The sequence below is a fragment of the Daphnia pulex genome, chromosome 11 (assembly GCF_021134715.1).
Source record: "Daphnia pulex isolate KAP4 chromosome 11, ASM2113471v1".
In the NCBI taxonomy this organism is placed as follows: Eukaryota; Metazoa; Arthropoda; class Branchiopoda; order Diplostraca; family Daphniidae; genus Daphnia; species Daphnia pulex.
Window position 1 is genome coordinate 3,170,167 of NC_060027.1, and position 21,073 is coordinate 3,191,239.

Genomic DNA, 21,073 nt, shown 5'->3' on the forward strand with positions numbered 1-21,073 from the left:
GATTCTTTTATTGCTAGAAAACAAATCAATAAAACCGTCTTGAACCACAGTCTACACTTTTATAGAAATAAAGGGTATTTTATTTATTTCTAAAGATTGTTGACATGCAAAAGGGATGAACAGTCCCATCCGAGTGGTTCATGCATAATGCGAAAACCAATTTGTTCCAAAAAATGATGCGTAGTCAAAATGTTTCTGATATGATACACGTTTATTCTTTATGATGACTATACATGATTATATTAACACAGAATCCGACGAACGATTTGAATAAATGATGGCGTATCAACGAACGTGACGTTTGTCGTTCATCCCTTAATCACAGAGAGAAACAATCAGGTCACTATCGCGTAGAACACGAAACATTGGTGTCCGCCGTAATGAATATACTGGGATTATATATGTGAATCTACTTTCGTGTGGCTTAAAGTTTGTCCATCATGAAATATTACTTAAATCTTTTAAAATATGGGATAAATCACAATGGCCTGCAACATGCTCAAACCTTAACTCGTCGAACATTGACGTGTAGATATAATATTTGACACAGCAATAAAATTCTTAAGCAAGTGGAGGGTTTTTCCAAATACTGTTCTACTCTAGATTGAGGTCCGTTACCAACCAAAAAAGAAAACTCAAAAATAATAGACTGTTGAAAAATAAAGTGAACCGGTAAAAGTAAAAACTGAAATCAAATCAAATAATGAACTGAGCTGTCATAAAAGTTATCGTTGAATTGTTCAAAGAACGAAAATAATAAACGGACGTTGAAACGTTGAACTGCAGTTTGATCAAACTTTGTTCGATCAAATAGAATTCAATACCAAAACTTAATTGTTTCTAAGGAAAACTGGATAGATGAATGAGGAAAGAAATTTAATTTAATTAAACATCCCGGCCATCACGGGGCAAGGAAATTTCACTTCCAATCGCTGCCATTTCTTCATTGCTACTAGAGTCTCCACCTCCAACTGTGTTCATTTGCATCGCTGCCCAGTCAGGACGGACTTCTTCCATGGAAACAGATTCGTTTGACGAAACTGGTTCACCTTCTGTCATATTGCCCATTCCACTACCGGTACACGCGTTTAACACGGCATCCTCCATTTCTTCGTCATCGCTCGAGTCTGTTTTGTGAACTTCCAACGAACTAGTCGTGCTGATGCTGTTAAAAAAAAATGAATACGACGACCAATTATGAATAAATCCAGTCTGAAGCAATCAATTATTCTCCAAAGTACCTATCGAGCGGTCGATGACTGTGATTACTGATGCTGTGGCTACTATTGTGTCCGTGACTGGTGATTTCTGCTGATCGGAACAAAGATCCAGATTGTTCAACCCAATGCAGCCAATGATGGGGGACCGCCGACAGCGATGTGGACGGCCCGGGACCCAAATACGGTTGCCAAGTCAGTGGTAGGGATCCTATAAAACAACGAACAGTTTAGATAAAATAATTGTTGTCTTCAAAGTCATTAAACTGACCATCTACGGGCATCTCTGCGAGCGAGCTGGGAATGGGTAACTCGACTTTGCTGACGAGTGACAAATCGAAATCGACTTTCTGCTGATCGATGGGGCCAAAGGAGAGAGCAACGCTGAATATAGTATCAGTCGACCATTCCGGGGGGATACGAGGATACAGTCCGGCATGAGGGACGGGCGGAAGAAGGCCCAAGCGATGAAGCAGGAAGAGGAAGAGATCCGAGCGCAGGGCAGATGCTTCGACTTCCGTCCATGGAATGATCGGACACGACACCTTCATTTTGCGACTGAGACTGGCGATCGGATTACGGAATTCTTGGCCATTGTAGGTGCCCAAACGAGCAGAGCAGGAAACCAACAAGGAAGACTGAATCCAGTCGAGCTGTTTTTGGAATCCTAAACGTTAGACGAGAGAAACGTAAAAAAGATGGTTTCAGTATTCAAATTAATTGGCAAAACAAACCAGAATCCATAAGCTGACCCCTGAGTGATTCAATATCGGTGCGAGGAGTATCGAAAAATGGATCATCGTCTCCTGCTGGTGATGCCTGAGCGTCAAACTGTTGTTGGGCTTCAGTATCGGTAGCTGGCGAACCACCCTCTTGATCCGGCGATCCACTCACACTCCTCTGTGGCGACCCAACATCGTAACAGCCGCCGGTCTGGAAATTGCGCAAAAATTTCTGCACAACATATTCGATAAGGTCGTCCCAATCGTCACACATCTAAAAGTTAGAAACAAAAATGAGGTTAACATCGAACCAAAATAATTGGACAACTGTAAAGGCTTACATTGAATTCTTCCTCCCAGATTTTGCTGAAGGAACGCAAAATAACCGGTTCGCACAAGAGATCAGCTCGTCCAAGATCAGCTCCGATATGATGCAATACAGTCAGAATGCAGTCGTTGACAAAAGGGCCGTTGGTTTTGAAATCCTCGAGAGCGGTTCCGTATCGAGTGAGTATCGTCTTGGAGCAGAATTGATGCAAATGATCCCGCAAATCAAAGCTCGGCCCGTACGTCGACTGCTGGGCGGCTCGCTCGAGCGTCAGCAAAAGGACGTGATTGGCTGTGATGACGTCACGGAGATAACGACGACTCTGAATAATTGGATTGAAATGACGAAGTTGGAGCAGGAAAAGTTGACGGAGATCACGTATCGCCGGCAGGTAACCACGTAGCTGACAAATTCGTTCTTCGTAGCCTTGGGACGATCCATTCCCAGCGGCATTCTGTGAACTGCCAAGACGCGAATACGTTTCCAACGCTTGAAGATATTCGCGAATAGCGGTGACGCCCAGATGTAGGCGCCTCAGACAAGGTTTCAGGTCGATTGAAGGCCGCAATGAGTTCATTTCGAATTCCTCCGTCTCCCGGACAGCCTCCCAAGTCAGGTAGCATAAAAGATCAATAGTGAAGACATCTTTAAAGTGTTCCATATCCAACTCCAGCTGGGACGCGAAGCGTAAGAAGTAGGTTATGAGCCAGAGAAAGTGCGATTTGTCCAATGGAAGGTCGTCCTGTTGCAGCAGTTGCTGGTGCAGTTCGCCCACCAATGCGTTGTAACCTGTCGAAATAATAGCAGACGATGAGGATATTGCTTGACATATAATTAACAAAATGTCTCTCTCACCGTTGAGGAGAAAGTCGACGGTGAATTCTTTCAAAAGTTGTGAAATGTCTTCCTCGGTCGGAGTGTACTGAACGGCCTTCATCTTGATGTGACCCATCGTTCGACTGCGTTTACTCAATTTCTTTCTACGCTGTTCCTTCTCTGGAGGCTGAACTTTTCCCGTTTTGTGAGTAACTTTATTACTTCTAGGAAAAGAAGAAAAATGTTAGATTCTTCAAATATTTTATCTTCATTTCATGTTTTAACTACCTTTTATTGTTTGTATCCTCCGTTTGTTGGAGAGTTACAGTCGGCGTTCCACTAAAACTAGTTGAAAGAATTTCTTCCTTAATTATGACGGGAGTTTGAATTGTAGTCGGAATAACGGTTTCATTTCTTCGTTCCGAATTCTGAGAGTTGCCGTGACAACGTCGCTTGGAAGATTTTTCTTTGTGATCATCAGAATCCTTGGCGTGATGACTGGGATGTTGATTTCCAGAATTCTCCGAGTGGAAGCCACTGGATACGCTGTGCTGACTGGACCGTCGAGATTTGTCTATAGGTCACCACTCAAGTTAATAATCATCCCAATAAGAATTCAATATCTAGTGATGATCCTTACCCGACTGGCTGCTGTATTGAGAAGGAGCAGTGCTGGATGTGCTAGCAGTATCTCCTCCAGGTGCTCCAGAAACGGTCGAAAATTTGTGACCTTTACCACGACTTGATTTTCCAGTAGCCACTTGAGTCGTTGCTCCTGGCGACGTAGTGGACGCCGTATTTGTTACAACCGCCTTCTTTTCAATTGTCGTCATAGTTTCTGTTTGTGATTCGTTTTGATTTGCCTCGGAGTTTTCATCTGTCGGCACGAGGTTCAACGTTACGAAAAGCTGCTCAAAAAACAAGTTAAGATGCAATTCAATCATCTACCTTGAGGAGCTAGAGCGGAAGCTTTCCTCTGCGCCGAGTCGGACGAATCGGATGTCGGATCGGAGGACGAAGTCAGGATCTGGGGACTGTTGCACGGGCCGATCTGTAACGAGATCAATATACATCGGATGTAAATCAAGGCTTCTAATTAACTCGGCAACCGGATTTCGTTTCTTTTTTTGCTGCAATCACTTACGGGAGGCGATGTGTTGCTTTCGTCATCGTCTTCAGATGATTCGGACGTGGTAGGATTGATCCACGTGCCCAGCAATTTCTGCATGTTCTCCACGTGCTGATCTTTGTAGAAGAGAGCGATAAGCTGCACGATCGTCACCACCCACTCGTTCTAAAGCGTTTAAAAATAGTCCAATTTAAGCAAGAGACGTTTTAATGTCATCCAGAAATAACCCCAAGTCCTCAAAAATAGTCAAATGACGGACGTCACTAGTTCTTTTTATACAAACAACGGCCAGCGAGTTCGAAACTAGAGCCCCTTTTTGGCAACAAACTAAGGAAAATCGAGGAAAACCAGGTAGCCTTGACAACGACGCTCATTCATCTGTGAGCATCGCTCTAATATGTTGCTCTTTTGATAAATGCCGTTTTGTTACCGTCTCATTGCATATAAAGACCAGGATAGAAAAAAGGTGTAATTCTAGAAGAAGTTGGACGTCATCTGGCTCTCTTGGCAACGGTTCAGAGAGTCTGAGAACCTTACAAAGTTACAAGTCATAGCATATCGACGGATGTATATGTTTTTCGCCCACGGGATATCAAAAGTATGGCTCAGCTTACCGAGCATCAACAGCACATCAGTCAACGTCAAAGGACGGAAATACTAAACCTTTTTCTAATGACAAGACACGAGCGAGTTGAAGTGAGGTTGTTTATAAGCTCTCGTTTGCAACGTATTGATCCATCTTGTTGTTGGTGAACCAAAACGGTGGGAAACTTCCAGAAGGCTCTGATTTTCACAATCTCCATACATCTTTTATTCATCTTTACTGCTGAGCGTGAATATTATAAGCTGTTTGCTTGCCCAGTTCACAGAATCCATGTCTAGATTTAGACATCGTTTGGGCGTGATTGTCGTACGTGGGAAATAAACTTGGTCTCTACCATTTCTACTGGAGTTTTAGTCCCTTCGTTGCGTAACTCCAAGTACACAAAGCGAAGACTTATTTCTGGCACTCTATCTCGCTAGCTTGGAAATATATATCAATCCACCCCTGTGTATTTGAGCTAGAGAGCTCAGAAAATAGTAACACGTTGACAAAAAATATAAAGCAATATCAAAGAGTGGGGTTCGGCCGTTCGGGGGTGGAAGAACGTCATTTCTCCAAGTCCGAATATAGAATTCAATCAGACGTGCACTCGTGACTTGTGGAACCCATTGAAAACCTGTTCAATCACGACCGAGCGGTAACCAAGGATCAATAAGAAGAATTTATAGCCTTAGAAATGAGCGATCGACGTCATCAGTTGGTATTATTCCAGATTTAAAAGAAGAAGAAAGAAAAACATTCGCTGGATGATTTCTATTTCTCGCGAGCTGACGGGATGGAAGAGAGAGAACTGGCAAACAACATTAACAACAACATCTCTTTCGGCACGCGGCGACTGGCTCTCATCCGCCGCGTGCCCAAAGCTCCCAGACATCAGCCATTTCTCCCTGGTAAGGTAAGGGGGGAAAAAATCGATCGGTTTCCTAGAAAAGAGATCGTTCGCCGTTGGCAAACAACGCATTTGCTCTCCTAGGTGTACTCACCATCAGGGAGTGATCACGTGGTGCATCCCATCGCACACCCAAGGCAATCTCAATACCGGTAAAAAATAAAAAAAAAAAAACCTCTGGAACTGGAAACTTGTTCGCAGAATATCTGTAACTTTCGTGAACTTTCCTTTCATCATTAGTAATAAATCAATAACGGTATGAACAAAAGAAGGTAAGGTTAAACACTGCAAGCGGTATAATTAACCCAATATGAAACTCGATTCTAAAAGGAATTCGGGAACTGTAAACAATTGACTTTGACTACCTGGGAAATTTCGTTTCGGAAAATCGTGATTGAATTATTGCTACTATTGTTTAAAGAGGTTAAAAGCTTCCCAATTTCACTTTCTTGACTCGATAAATTGTGTTTGTTATGTCTGTTATGTAAACGTTCAACAAATCCTTCGTTATCAAATTCCAAAATAGTTTCCGGCGGTCAATATAATCTCCTACAGTGAACTTTAGAGGCTAAACGAGCTAAGCGAGTGTTTACAATCTACGAGAGCTATGACGTACACACACAAAATTAGATAAATATAACAGAAAAAAAAATTTCGATGGCCAAAAGGAAACATAAACAATAACAACGTAAACGAATTTCTTTTACGGAACGCGCTGTCGTAGCGCTCACGCTACTACTGGGCGGCCAAATTTTTTTAAGGTCAAGAGAAGGACATGATAAATAAATAGATTAAGGATAGCGCTGCCGACGACGACGACATCAACAAGACGAGATGGAAAATTGATCGCTCGACGGCCCAGTGATCGCATTAATGCGCAGAAGAAATCAAATCTTTTGCTCCCATTCGAAAAACGTACTGAAACCGATTCGATTGCTTGAAAATCGGTTCTCTGTTCTCAATCGTAAAATTTGGGGTAATGTTTTATAAGGGACACAAGAACGCCATCAGTTCATAAGAGACTTTAGGGATTCTGGACAGCTATGTGCTGGCTATCAATCAATAATAACTAACATCTTCATGAGACCATGAATCACAATTTCGAATTTCATGAAGATGGATAGTAGCGGAAAGGGAAAAACCATGTGGGTCGATAGATAGCGTCCTCGTGACTATCCAAAACGAAGGATCAATAGACAATTCGATAAATCAAGAGAAAATGGAATCTGTTTCCTGGTCTGCTTGGTGGAATATGGAATATGGATCATGCATTATGAAGAAAAAGTTTTCGTGTTGCAACCATTGTATGATCCAAAATTCAGAAGTCATCACAGTAATAATTGATCTTAAAAAAAAATAAGCCCCTCACTAACGAGAAAAGACATCATTAATTCCGACTGTTGCATTCGAGACAGCCATAAATTCATTAAAACTTTAGTTTTTCTCCCTGACAGCTATAGAAAAAGTTTCGGCATAAATAACGAAGGCTCAGTCAACATCAAGGAGCTTGCAGTAAGTTTATCCAGTGCCGAATCGACCTGTAGAGCTCTCCTCCTTTTCGCCGTGAGCTGTCCTCTTTTTTCTTTTCTATCTTACGCTCAATATTTAAAGAAGCTCTGAGTCCCCGTCTGTTGTCAAGCAGGCTACTGCGTCGCGCTGTCTACCAACTTCCCCACTTCGCCAGGGCCCCTTCACGCATGAGTGCATTATACACTCACACGATAATGGACTAACGTTTCCAGGGGGTTCTGGCAAATCAAACCATTTTTTTCGCTTCAAATTTTCCAGTAAAGAACCGTAAAAAGATATAAAAGTGTGCCATCTCGTTTTGCCTTAAAGTTGATGCGAAAGACGCATCGGTCCGTGTTATGAACAATTCCTGACAACCAGCCCTATAGCTTGCTGACGTATATGATCGATGCTTACCTTCTGAGAAGAGGCCAACAAGTTGATGAGAAGTCGATCGAGTCCTTGCGAAAAAAGGTTCCACAATAGGCGATTCTGCTGTGAACAGTCGGCTGTAAAACCGTGGCTGTGAGAGTGCGGGCCGAGATACGGCGTCTGCGAATTGTTGGAGCCCGGTTGAGCCGAAGCTGTTGCAGCTTCATTATCGCCGACCTCAGTCATGTTTGGGGGTCGTTCGGGAGCGTGAAGGATGTTCCGAATGAGAAGCAGCGAGTGATTTACCGACTCGCTGTCGTCACTCGACAACGGTTGCTAAGAGAAAGAAAACTTCGTCAGTTACAGGTGTCGGAGTTCTAGAAAAGAAATTTACCTTCTCTAAAAGACGATGAAGATGATCGATAACGGCTCGAGTGGCCCTGGGGTCAAGGAAAGCTTCTTTGGCATTGTAAAGAAGTTGGGTTAGCTCGTGAACGATGTGCTGCGAAGTCGGGCTCTGGTTGGAAGTATCCACGCAGACGAGACATTCGACGGGGACCGTTAGACCAACCAACAACCTAAGAAAACGTGAGTAAAACCAAGAAAATCAATTACAAGTTCATGTTACCTGCTGCCTGGTAAGTAACAACAACATGGTGATAGAGCAGCCACTCCTTTCTATAGAGAGTGCTGCTGTTCGCTACCATCCGTCTTGGCGAAAGCAGAAAGGAGAGACATGAAAGGCTGAAAGCCAGCCAAAACATCGTTCTAGACTTTTAGTAGAAAGACCAGTTGATTGAAAAGGAGCTACTACCACGGGTGACTGTCAATGTCTTTGGCAACTATAAAACATTGTGTACTTGGGAAACCAGCTCATTCTCTTTTAAAGCAGAATCTTTTGAACCGACAAACGATTCATCACCAACGAGGAAATTGGCAAATTGCAAGGAAAATTCAATTTCAAAGTCTCCCGTTGTCAGCCAGTTTTAATTACTTTTGTTCGGTCTCTTATTTCGCATGCTTTCGAGCTCTTTGTTTAATCATCGCGAAACATCGTCTATATAGTTCATTTCCTTACTTGATTGTAGAACAAAAGACGCTGGGTTGATCCTTACTGTTGATCAGGATAGGGATCAGATCCTGGTGGAAATCAAAATTATTCATTAAAATGGGTCATTTCGTTATCGATAGTGCTAATCTTCATTTACCTTATTTAGAATGTCCATGAAGCCGAGGGCACACCGAAGTGGACGAGTAGTTTGGTCTTCGCAGTTGAGTTTTTCAACGATTTCCTCAAGGTGAACTGGTGGCACGTGAAGTAGAAACAAGTGTTAGGTATAATAAAGTCTCATCCGCACAAAACCGGAGTTCTTATATTGTGAGGCGACGATCACTTGGTATCGATAAAAAGGGAGAAGAACTTAAAATCGAGAAGGATGTTTCGAACTAAAAAGAGTTTCTTCAACGATTTCAATGTTTGATCAGCCGAGGGAAACTGGCTAATCGCCGATAATTAATCAAAGATCTTCCTTTAACAAGGACAGCAGCACCAGTAAAATCGAAAAAAATTGCACGCATCTTTTTGAGCTATTTGGGGAGATATCTTGGAAGATTTACTGAAAAAACTGCGAGTGAGATTGTGTAGCAAAGATTTGGTATATCCGAAAGCGTAACCACTGGTCTGGAGGTAGATCACGGATCGACTGACGGCCAGAGAGGCGGTGGTCCTGGGTAGCTATGGTAGCAATCACACCCTTGACGCAGTCGTACCGAATCGGGGATACAGAATCCAAGGAAAAGTAATAAATTGGTCCTTCTACTTTCTTTAAAGCCCTGCCCCATTCTTTTAGAATGTTTTTAGGAGTTAAAGAAAAACACCACCACGTGGTGACAGGAAAATTGCGCAACAAAATTAGTCAAAGACGAAACACGATTATCTTTTTAAAACAACAAGAGAGTCCAGTCTTCCCTACGAGGCAAAGAGTCGATAAACATCTACAAGGGTCATTGAATTGGAAAGAACGAATCTGGAATCCAGTTTTTTTTCTCGAAAATGCGTAATGGTCTAGCTTGACTGCTGTTCTGAATGTCCTTATACGAGTAATGGGAGTGGACAATCATAACGCTGCGGACGTGACAGGAAGCATCTAACCAAGCCGTATTCTCATGTAATCGTTTAAGTTGGACAAATATTATTTATTGACATTGAAGAAGGTGGAAGGTCAACCTAACAACGATTGCTGCGTTTTACTTATTTAAGAGATGATTTCTTTCAGCTGACATAACCAAAAGATAAAAAGGTCATAAAAGTTTGATTTTGAGCTAAAAATGAAACTTTCTTTGAGACTAGGACAAGGTAAAAGTAGGGATTAATGCAAACAATGACTCACTGACGATACTGATTTAACAGTGAAAGTAAGTAATCAGAAATAACCTTAATGAGGTAAATAATGAAATTGTTAGAAAAGTTGTACTCACGCAAACAATCATCACTGATGTAATATTTGTTATTGTGGAGAATTCCTAATGGAATGAGAGACAAAGATGGGACACCACCACTCAATGTCAGCCAATCCATGCTAAGTTGGGGGTATCAATCGGTCAAGTACTGAAGAGGCTGTTTCAAATAGCAATCAGCTTTATTTAACCGCCAGGTATTTGCTTTGAAAGATGAGTAGACTTTTGAGTCCTACCAGAATTTCATCCATAAGTGTGCCAGGAGAAGGTAGCAATGGTGGACAGAGCAAAAACCCTGAACAAGGATCGATAACACGAAAATATTTAGTGACCTTACATAATGGAGGTAGTACAGGCGACACTGTTATTGAAAATCCATGTCTTACCTTTCGATTGGCGTGGCACTAAATAATTAAAGATGTCTGATCAAGAAGATTGAAAGCTGTCCCAAAACGCTCCTGCTGTGTATGGCGAGTCCCAATGGTGCTGTGTAATCCTATCTATCTTCTGTGACGATTTCAATAGCAAGAGCTGAACTTTTTGGCTTCTTGTTGATTTCCCTACCCTTCGCTTATTTGACTAACTCAACTTCGACTACTCGCCGTCGTGGCTAAAATGAAGCCCCTTCTTTCACGGAATTTTCTAGGAACTGTAAATAAAAAGAAAAGAATTTTCATTTTTGTTAAAAGTATTTTAAAAAATTGGGTTCTACTTCTACTATTACGATTTACAAGGATAGTTTAACATCATTATTTCCTCGTCCACATGTTGTTTTAATATTGACCGATAAATTGGCTACATTTACGTTTTACAAAGACTAGAGATGATTCATTTCCTCTTCAATTTTTCATTTCCTTGTTTCAATTACACCTTGTCGCTGCCGAATCTTAAAGACACATGGGACGGAAGGAAAAGTGCCGTGCGTCATCAATCAAAATCTCATATAAATGTTAATTTGTAAATTATTTTACTATTCCAATACATCCAAGAAGAGCCAATATATTCATGCGAAATATTGAAAGTAACGGGAAAAAACGGTAGGATAAGATATATCCACACACGCAGCGAGGTTGGCTGGGTGAGAATTGTCGATCAATAATGTCATACTAGCAGTAGTAGGGCGAGCTTTCCCCTGGTAAAAGGGAAGCCACGTGAATCGACATCACATGTTGTTCAGAATCTGTCCTTCTCTAACCAAAACCAGCTAGGCTTTATATTTTCTTTGTTATTTCACAAGGTCCCTTTTCCAAAGGTGGGTCACCATATCTTTTCTAACAACAATCCAACCCAATAAACTATACGCAAATGACCACCACTCGGATGTGATTTTTTCTTCAAGACATCTGTGTGCAAAAGGGGTGCGGCATCATCTGCCAATGATTAGAAGGACTCGCTAAATGGAACATCAGGGCCTATAAGTAGAGACGTCTGGGACCGGGGGTTTTTTCTATTGGTAGAAAGGTCGCTGATAAACAGACAAAGGACGACTTAAAAATTGAAACCGGGGCAATAATATTTGCCGATTGTAAAAATAAAAAAGAAATATCACCTCCGGTGGAATACGTACTCTTAATGAAGCCTTGCTGATTTCTTATCTCTTTACCATTTCAAGTGGAATGTATACGACAATGAAAGGTTTAAAAAACCGCGTTCTCTAACTAACTTTCTCTACTGCTCTATCTCCAAAATCCAAAACTGTGCACATGGGCGATTTTTAATTACTGAATATTAGTCTGGAAAATTGGATGAAACGGGCCGGCCGCCCGTCTATTTTAGTGCGCAATAATACCCGTGGATAAGTATCCTTTGGCACTGTGCAGTAAAGAGCGTCACGTGTCACCGCCGCATGTTAGCCTCTCTCTCTCTCTCTCCAATGTAACGTTAATTATTTCACGAATCTATACTCTATGCACTTATTCAGCAGAAACCACCAACCAGCAGATGACATTATGATTAGCAAAAGTTTAACTTTGAGTGCCATATACTCACTTGACATTCACGAAGCGACTGCAATTTGATCAATCTCCACTTAGGCTTGATTGGCGAAAGAAGTAGACACTTGTAAGTTTCGTCTAGAAGTTTCATCGAACATTGTCCCGCAAGGTGACAGTTATGTATCAAGCTCAACGTCTGAATTTGGCTATCGATGCCGGGAGCGCAATATACTCGACAACTCTTTTTTGGGGTTAACCGAATTATACCAAAAACTTTCGTCTGTTACAGAAATGCTCGGGATTGTAGAAAAAAAAAAAAACAATTCCACGAAATACGAACGAATTTAAAAGCGGCAAATTTATCCGAAAAATGGCGACGCCTTCACTTGTTCCTACGCTCGACTGAAACTGTACTCGCGCGTCACTCCAAATTAGTCGTGATCGAAAGGACCTCCAAATAAAACGAATAATCGATACATCCATCATCACGATTTTATTTTGTTTCGGAGAAAAGAAAAAGATCACCTAGAGCTATCTTTAATGTCGGCCTCTTTGATACGCTCCCGTTCCCTACTATTCCAGTTGTTATATAATAAAACGAACCGACGCCTATTATTTCCATGTCACGCTCTCGCGGGTCATTCCGAATAATTGAAAAGAAATCTGAATCACAAAAACACAAGGTTTAGAATATATACAAGGAAAAATACTCGATAGTGTATTTGCGAATGGATATGAAAAATTACCAACTCTGACAAGAGTATTGTAAATTATTATTATTTGTTTGCTGTCTATTTCACTCGTTTCATATATTTAAAAAAATCAGATGGGAAACTGATTGAAGGAGGAGAACTACAGTAGTACACAGGAGAAAAAGGGCATAAGTTTGGTATTTTTTTTTTCAAGGGTGTTATATAAATGAAGGCATCTGTTTTTTTCCGACCGAAATATGAAAATTCTTAATTTTTTTTTTCCTTTTTTGCTCTGTCTTTTGCTATGCTATGCGTTTTTAATCGTATTTTTTTGTTGTGTTTTTTTTTAATTATTATTATTCTTATTTTTTTTTTTCTTTCCATCAATCTGCCAGAATTTCGCCCGGGAGTTTGTTTTTTTCCGATAGAAAGTCTTTGCCAACACACACACACACGCAATCGCAATCACGAGAAACCAGAAAAAATTTATAATAATAATAATAATAATAAAGAAATTGGTATAAGAGAGAAAAGAAAAGTGAGAGAAAAGATATTTTGATGCTCTCTCTCTCTTTTCCATCTCTCTCTCTAACCAATCATGAAACAATTTTTCGTCGTGGTCTCTTGCAATGATAAGAAAAATCTTCAATTTTGTTTTAAATGGGGGGAAGAGGACAGCAGGTCGTACATGATGACGAAACGAGTTGGAAAAAATACGTTCACACATACACCAAAAAGGGGTTATCACATGATCATATAAGACCTGGCATTGCGAACAGGAGGAGGAAAAAAAAAAGGACAGCACGTCATCGGCTCTAAGACATTTCGAAGATGTGTGTAAACAAATTTGCTGATAATGAGTGGGGGAGGAGAGAAGAATGAAAAGAAGGAAAATAGATGAGCGTGACAGGGCAAGACTTGGGGGGTGTTTCTTTTTGCTTTCCCTTGAATCGGATTGCATCCAAATAAAAAATGACTTATATAATATGAATTCACGCAATCCGGGGGTCTTGATGAAATGTAAACTGCAAATTGGAAACGGACAATAAAAGGGAGATTTTAAAAAAGAACAAAGAATCCATTTTGTTGTTGTTTGTTTTTTTTTCCAAGGAAAAGTCTGGGAGAGGAGGAAGTTTCTGGTCCACTAGCATACACATCGTTGGCACTTGAGTCTCGACTGTTTGAAGAGTAGGACGAAAAAGAAAAAAAGGTTCGCATGCCGGACCGCGCGCAAAAATCTGAAAATCATCAAAAAATGAGAATAAACATTAATTAAAAGTGACAAGTAAAAGAGAGATGTTGGCAGCCTTTCAAGACGCATTTTCTTAACCAAGACACTATGGGGGGAAAACACCAAATGGGAATCATTCCAATTTAGCTTCATTCCTAGCCGGATTGTACCAGGCAGAAAGGAAAGGAGGGGGAGTTCAGACTTTGGAATGAGAACAATAGGTGTCGATTTATCTCTCGATCACCAGAAAGGACGATAAAACGAAAAAGGGCTGAAAGACTGTAAAACTCAGGCGCGGTTTGCTTTTTCACTGTTGCCTATCAGATGTTTGAAAGGCTACCTTATCGCTTCCTGTGTTAAAAAACACAAAAATTGGGAAAGAACTAACAAAAAAAAAAGAGAAAAACTCACCAGCCGATATATCGGAAACCAACAGATCCAGACATGAAGCCCCTCCACGTTCGAGGAAGTGACGAATAATATTTAAAAAAGGAAACAAATAAACAAAAAGAAGAAGAAGGAAAAAACTGAATGTACACAGCAAAACGGACAGCCCGGTCACGGATGAATATTTTTCTACTAGACTCTTTTTTTGATATGAAATGCCATTTCTTCAACGTGACACACACACGGGGGCCCCCGTGATGATGATGATAAGTTCTAACTCGTCGGTTTTTCTCTCTGGCCGAGCACACACATTTTTTTTTTTCTTCTTCTTCTTTCCCCCAATTTTTGTTCGTTGAAGGGGCCGCGCCCCCCGTCACATAGTTCCAACAGGCATTCACGCACACACACACACACACACGCCACAAATGATGAAACGCAGCTAAGATGAAGGGAGCACACGATGATGGAAGAATATATGAAGTTGTTTCGCCGGGGACGTATCAGACTCTTCTCTAAGATGTTTCTCAGAGAAGATTGCAACAGCAATAGGGACGCTTTTCTTTGGCTGGATTGCAGTTCATTTCGCGAACGATTTCGGCAAAAACTTCGTTGACGTTCATCTTGTTCCTGGCAGAAGCTTCAATGAAAGGGCAATTCCAAGCCTGGGCCAGAGCCAGGCCCTCCATGGTGGCTACTTCTCGCTGATGCTCCAGGTCAACTTTGTTCCCAACCAGCAACAATGGCACACGGTCTGTGCCCTTGACACGGGTAATCTGAAAAGGAGAGTCAAGAGTTGTGTTAGCCACTTCAATTCGATCAAGAGCAAATCTAAGTACGTACTTGTTCACGCATGGTCTTGATGTCTTGAAAGGTTTGGTGATTAGTTATCGAGTAGACAATAACAAACCCCTGCCCGTTCCTGATGTAGAGATCTCTCATGGAAGCAAACTGCTCGGTTCCAGCAGTGTCGAGAATCTCCAGTACAGAAGGTGAACCGTCAACCTCAATCTCTTTGCGGTAGAAATCCTCAATGGTTGGGTCGTACTTCTCCATGAAGCAGCCTGTCACAAATTGGACAGTGAGGGCACTTTTACCCACACCCCCAGATCCCAAGACAACAACTTTAAACTCCCTCATTTTCTGATTCTTGGCAGACTCCCAGAGATAATGAAATCACGATGAACAAAGAGTGCAGTCAAAGACTCGTCGGGCAACAGGCTGACACGTACTGATCCCGAAGAGATGCTGATGAATAATAAACACACACACAGCCAACACACAGAGCTTTTATAACCAAATCAAAATCTGACAGAAGCTTTTTTGAGAGGGGGGGGGGAAGAACTTGTTGTATAAACAATAAAGTTTCTTGTTGTTTGATTGAATATTTAGTTTTGTATCACAGGGGATAGCTACTTGACGAGCTTGTAAATGTTTTCAACCGACTGACGAAACTGCTGCACTAAAGAAACTCGAAAACTCAGAAACTCGGAACGACAAATGGTCTCCCCTTGAGGCGTGCAGACTACCAAGTGGGGATAGGAAAAAAAACTCTATACCCCACCCCTCGGTGCGGGGGGGGGGGGGATGGGTTTTATGCCGTGACGTCACAGCAACGCCGCTTTAATCAAATCTTGTCGTTATTTTGACATTGCAATTGCAACTATTTCATCATTTCAAGAAGCATACGCAAGGCTGGATTTTCTTTATGCATAAATTAAAGCATCAAGCAGCTGTCGTGTAATTTGTTTCAATAAAAACGATGGTATTTAGTTCGACTTCACAGGTGCTGTTCAGCCCTAGCCTGAGCCCAACCCAAAACAACAGAAGAAAAAAAAAAAAAAACCCAAAAAATTTCACAACACTAGCCATTTGTTGGAATTCATTTCCATTAAATTCTTCTCTTTTTTGGTTCCGTGGTGACTCATGGTTGTCTGACCACCGCACTGACATACTCTGGTAGTTCTAGCGTTCATTACTGATACTCGAGGCAGTAGTAGTAGAGTTGAGATAGACGTGTGTATTTGACCAATGACGTTGGACTTGTTGGATTGCTCAACAGTTCCGCTTCAGTGCCCGTCTACTTGTTCCGCTTTTTCACCCACAGCCGTTATTATTATTCTTTTTCAAGAGAACGACCGGAACAACCTGTTTCGTTTGCGGTTCCCAGTGTTCCACCTCGTTGGAGCTTAGCTTAGTTCAGTCTCAGATATGTATGAGCCGAATGCTCCTCCAAAAGGAGGTGAGTTGATTTTTTTCGGGTTGTTGGACTTTCACTTATGATAAGAGCAGATATTGATTTTGACATATTTATCTGATAGGTTATCCGCCAGCTCCAGGAGCACAGCCACCACCTTATTCTGAACAGGGAGTGTCATATCCCCCACCAGCACTGGGACATCCTGGATATGGTGGATATCCTCCACCTATAGTTGGACAGCCTGAAATTGGTTTTGCTGGTGGGGCTTATCCAGCATACCCTCAACCAAGTGCCCAGGCATACCCACAGCCATACCCATATCCCCAACCTTATCAGCCTCAACCAAATCAACCTTATGGAGGACCTGCTCCAGGACAGCCAATTGTTGTCCAACCAACAGCACAATCCACTGGTTAATAAATACTTAATTCATAGCAATTGATTAGAAAACTAAATTATTTTAATATGATCAGGTGCAGGAGAATGGATGCCATTGCAACCAGCATTTCAACAAAATTCAAACTGTCCACCTGGACTGGAATACCTGACTGCCATTGATCAACTGTTGGTTCACCAAAAAGTCGAACTTCTTGAAGGTACACATTTACTTGGTCATTATCAAAGCGCTGCGCGGTTCATTCTCACACTTTATTGTTTGTTCCGCACCAATAGCTTTTACTGGATTTGAAACTACCAACAAGTACACAGTGAAAAATTCGATGGGACAAAAAGTCTTTCGTGCGACTGAAATCTCCGACTGTTGCACCCGTCAACTTTGCGGACCGAACCGCGCATTTGATATGAAAATTGTCGATAACAACGATCATGAAGTCATTCATCTCAACCGGCCTCTAGCCTGTTCGTCTTGTTTCTTTCCTTGTTGCTTACAGGCAAATATCAATTGTTGTTGTTGGTCATCATCTTTCGCCTTTGACTCAAAACGTTTACGTCCACATTTAGACCATGGAAGTAACCGCTCCACCAGGCACTGTAATCGGTTCTATTCAGCAAGAATGGAGCATCATTAAACCCAAATTCAGCATTAAAGATGCTTCGGGAGAAACAGTGCTAACCATAGAAGGACCGTTCTGTACCTTCAGCATGTGTGGAGATGTGGAATTTAATGTAACAGCGAATTATACTTTGGTCGGGTGGGATGCAATGTTGATAATTAATCGCTGATATGAAAAATAGGTTTACTCTAGAGGCGGTGACAAAGTTGGCAAGATAAGCAAACAATGGAGCGGATTGGTTCGCGAAGCTTTCACCGATGCCGATATGTTTGGTTAGTTTCACTCTAGTCAACTCGATATGACAATCAAAAAGGAACAATTAATTTTTATTGGTTTTTTTTATTAGGTATAAATTTCCCGCTTGATCTTGATGTGCGTATTAAAGCCGTTATGCTGGGTGCCTGCTTTCTTATCGTAAGTGATCTCTTTGTTTAATCTGTAGTTGCTCATTTTGGGTTCGAATGGGATTAATATTAAAATCCTTGTTGGGAAATGTTTGCAGGATTTCATGTTCTTCGAAAAGTCTGGCGACAAAGAAACCGACCGGCCAGGGATGCTGTAAACAAGTTGTGGATACACAAAGGTCTGAAAGGAATCTTTCCGAGTTACAAAGAATCTACTTGCCATCAAATTTATTCACAAAAATTATTTATACAGTAATTGGTGCTGGATGGTTTCTTTTTTCTACAACCTTTAGAAATTTGCTTTTTTTTTCTTCCCTAATGATGTTTGATTGTGCTAAACTGGCTTTGTTAAAGACCCTCTTTCAACAGTCAAGTCCACTTATTCCACTTTATGCCTGGGTTGTACAAGACTATGTGCATAGAGCTCCATTTTCAGTCAAAGACTGGAAACCACCATTGCCATTTAATGACTAAATAGCCAATTTACGTACGTACAGTTGCCATCATTATATTTGTGTGTGCCACCTTATTAGTGTCATATTGTCCCGTGCCTATCCACTTCAAGCCAATCTTGTTTATAATTTTGGTGTAGTATCTAGTAAACGAAATAAGTTAATCCAGCAATCAGTGTACCAGTCCTTAATTCCTGCATAAATCAGAAGAATAGAAATCCAGACTGCGCGGGTGCGCGGATTGTTACACTGTGCGTAAGCCGTCGTGGTAAAACCCACTACGACAAGCGCAGGCCAATAATTTGCCAATCATTTGTCGGATTGCTCCACATTGTTCCGCTTCCGCTTCATTGCCTTTTAATTGTTCCGCTTTTTCACCGATCCAAGTTTGCGATTTTTCTATCGAACGACCAACCACCAAATCTAAAGAAACTGTGCTACAAAGCCTTTGGCTAGGAATTACGTAACTATGCCCCAGGGAAATCAAACTAACGCCGAGTTCCGATTACTAAGAAAAGATCGATTCTGAACGTGTTGTGATTATTAGTCAACACACCAACCCATTCAACAATCAACATTCAACAGGTCTTCCTTCTGGTTAGTTGATGAAACTTACATTTAATTATTATGGCATAGTTTGTCTTTTACTATGTGATAACGCTTCATTTGGCTGTTTTTATTTTATTCTTTTAAAATCGCCAGATCTGCTTGCAGTACAGCTGGAAGGCAACATGGCCTCCGACGCAACGATTCTTTTACAAGGTTATACCGAACAACTTGAACAAAGTTTTCCTTGCCTATATTTAGTAACCAGCACATATTGCCGTTTTTAATATAGAGTATCAAGCGGGAATATTAACTGCTCTACAACTATTACTTGCAACTATTTAAAATGTCCATAATTATTTGAAAAAAAAAAAACTGCAGAGATCAGCGGATCAGCCATGGCCAACAGAACCCTGTGGTTGATCAACCTCAATCTTTTGTCGCATCTAACGATCCTCAACAACATCTTTTGGGACCGCCAGGATCGTTTCTACCTGTACATGAGTGTACAAGGTAAAATTCAACTAAACTACAATAAGCGCTAAAGAATTGACTGGCAGCAGATCAGCATTGAAGGACAAATCCTTCCATGAAGATTGTCCTCCGGGTCTTGAACATCTGATTGAAGCCGATGAAATCGTTGTGAAAAATCCGAACGAGGTCTTAAAAAGTCAGTTTTAGTACATTGAATAATTGTTTCGTTATTTTCAAATGTTGCTCTTTTATCTAGAGGTTTCTTGTCTGGAAAATAATAACAAATAACGTCGTCAAGAATTCATTTGATCAGAAGATTTTTTCCACAGTCGAGGACAGTGGTTGTTGCAGTCGATTTTGGTGCTCCAATACCCGGTCTTTGGAATTGAAGATCATTGACAATTTCGGCAACGAAGTCATTCATCTGAATTGTCCACTGGCCTGCCAAAGTTGCCTCTACCCGTGTTGCTTGCAAGTCATTCAATTAATCAAATTTTTAGAACTTTTGAGTTTGGTCGCGAACGCAAACGGTCCAGAATTTCAAAGGGAATCGACAACTTTGGTATTTAATGCAATTTTCCACATATTGTTAAGCCAAATAATAAAATATCGTATTTCTTCATTTACCAATAAGGTATCACCTTCCCGATGGAATTAGACGTAAAGATGAAAGCTGTTTTGCTAAGCGCTTGTTTCCTTATCGTAAGATTTAATCAATTTATTTTAATATTCCAGAATTCACCAATTCTGATCTTTTCAGGATTTCCTGTACTTTGAGTCTGACAGAGAATCCGTGGGAGATGATGGTTATGAAGCAAACGATCTATTGAACGATAATAGTGCGTAGACACTATTCTAAACAGCCTTGGAGTTTCATATCCGCACTCCACTTGTCATTCGTTACATATTTAATATTCAAGTCATATGCACCTTAAAGGTGATTGATGCCTGTTTTTAACCAACTAATAATTGCCCCTCCATCAGAACAATAACCCAGAACCCACCGATTAAATCGCTCAAATTTTTTTAAAGTCAATTAAATGAAACCACTTTAACTTATTGGTTTGTTATTTTGTTCTGTGATATAGCGCGCTCCGTATTGTTGCTTCCTTGTTGTTATTTAAAAGCCAAGCTCGACTGACCACATAGCGTTGGCATAGTAAGTGAGGGTTGATATAATCAGACAACTGGCGCGTGTGTGTGTGTGGCGTCGGCGCTCAAGTTGACAGCAGCGAGGCTGTTGCACTGTAACTAGCGCAATGTCGTCATGCCGGATGTCACGTCGATAAGCTGAGCGCCAGCAACGGATATGCTCACAGTCCACCCGGGTGGCAGCAGCACATACATAGTAGATCCCGACGCCCTTGAATCCGAATAACACATGTTGATGAAAGATTATGTTATTTGTCTTTTTTCACCACAATATATTTTAAGTCAAAATAATTCGTTTGGAGGAAAACGGAATTTGATCTTTTGGCAACTACGACGCCATCTCTGTTTCCAATTATGTAGAAATCCTTTGGCAAACATATTACCTAATAACAAATGAACTGCCAAAAGGAAACTTACCGTGTTTATACTACCTGACTCATGTGGGGAAAGTTACACTCACAACAAAATGCGTGTAATCCATTTATGGTGGACATGGCCCCATTAGGGAGCTACTTCGGTGAAAAGGATTCATCAGCGGAGTCACTATG

General features: G+C 41.1%; 3 protein-coding genes across 5 annotated transcripts; 1 reads left to right on the forward strand and 2 right to left on the reverse strand.

Moving 5' to 3' along the window:
- Positions 1–192: 192 nt before the first annotated feature.
- Positions 193–12,292, reverse strand: LOC124208161 (protein timeless-like). Of its 3 annotated transcripts, none has more exons than XM_046605901.1 (18): positions 12,033–12,240; positions 10,430–10,692; positions 10,280–10,338; positions 10,065–10,203; positions 8,795–8,889; positions 8,665–8,726; positions 7,981–8,164; positions 7,632–7,922; positions 4,228–4,377; positions 4,032–4,134; positions 3,724–3,960; positions 3,372–3,657; positions 3,123–3,307; positions 2,281–3,056; positions 1,952–2,213; positions 1,489–1,884; positions 1,242–1,428; positions 193–1,165 (listed from the first exon to the last, which is right to left on the reverse strand). In XM_046605901.1, exons 4-18 carry the CDS (start codon positions 10,162–10,164, stop codon positions 886–888), a joined length of 3,594 nt encoding a protein of 1,197 aa, XP_046461857.1. In that variant the 5' UTR covers positions 10,165–10,203; positions 10,280–10,338; positions 10,430–10,692; positions 12,033–12,240; the 3' UTR covers positions 193–885. The 3 variants fall into 3 exon arrangements, with proteins under 3 accessions (XP_046461857.1, XP_046461859.1, XP_046461858.1); XM_046605903.1 differs by having other exon boundaries at positions 1,970–2,213; positions 12,033–12,234; XM_046605902.1 differs by having other exon boundaries at positions 1,970–2,213; positions 10,065–10,338; positions 12,033–12,292.
- A 380-nt stretch (positions 12,293–12,672) lies between these two features.
- LOC124208170 (ras-related protein Rap-2c-like) lies at positions 12,673–15,836 on the reverse strand. Its single transcript, XM_046605915.1, has 3 exons — positions 15,128–15,836; positions 14,312–15,060; positions 12,673–13,907 (listed from the first exon to the last, which is right to left on the reverse strand). Exons 1-2 carry the CDS (start codon positions 15,422–15,424, stop codon positions 14,812–14,814), a joined length of 546 nt encoding a protein of 181 aa, XP_046461871.1. The 5' UTR covers positions 15,425–15,836; the 3' UTR covers positions 12,673–13,907; positions 14,312–14,811.
- Positions 15,837–15,925: 89 nt separating this feature from the next.
- Positions 15,926–18,528, forward strand: LOC124208166 (phospholipid scramblase 2-like). Its single transcript, XM_046605910.1, has 8 exons — positions 15,926–16,526; positions 16,606–16,896; positions 16,958–17,080; positions 17,157–17,374; positions 17,445–17,609; positions 17,679–17,769; positions 17,844–17,911; positions 18,000–18,528. Exons 1-8 carry the CDS (start codon positions 16,496–16,498, stop codon positions 18,057–18,059), a joined length of 1,047 nt encoding a protein of 348 aa, XP_046461866.1. The 5' UTR covers positions 15,926–16,495; the 3' UTR covers positions 18,060–18,528.
- The last annotated feature ends 2,545 nt before the right edge of the window (positions 18,529–21,073 follow it).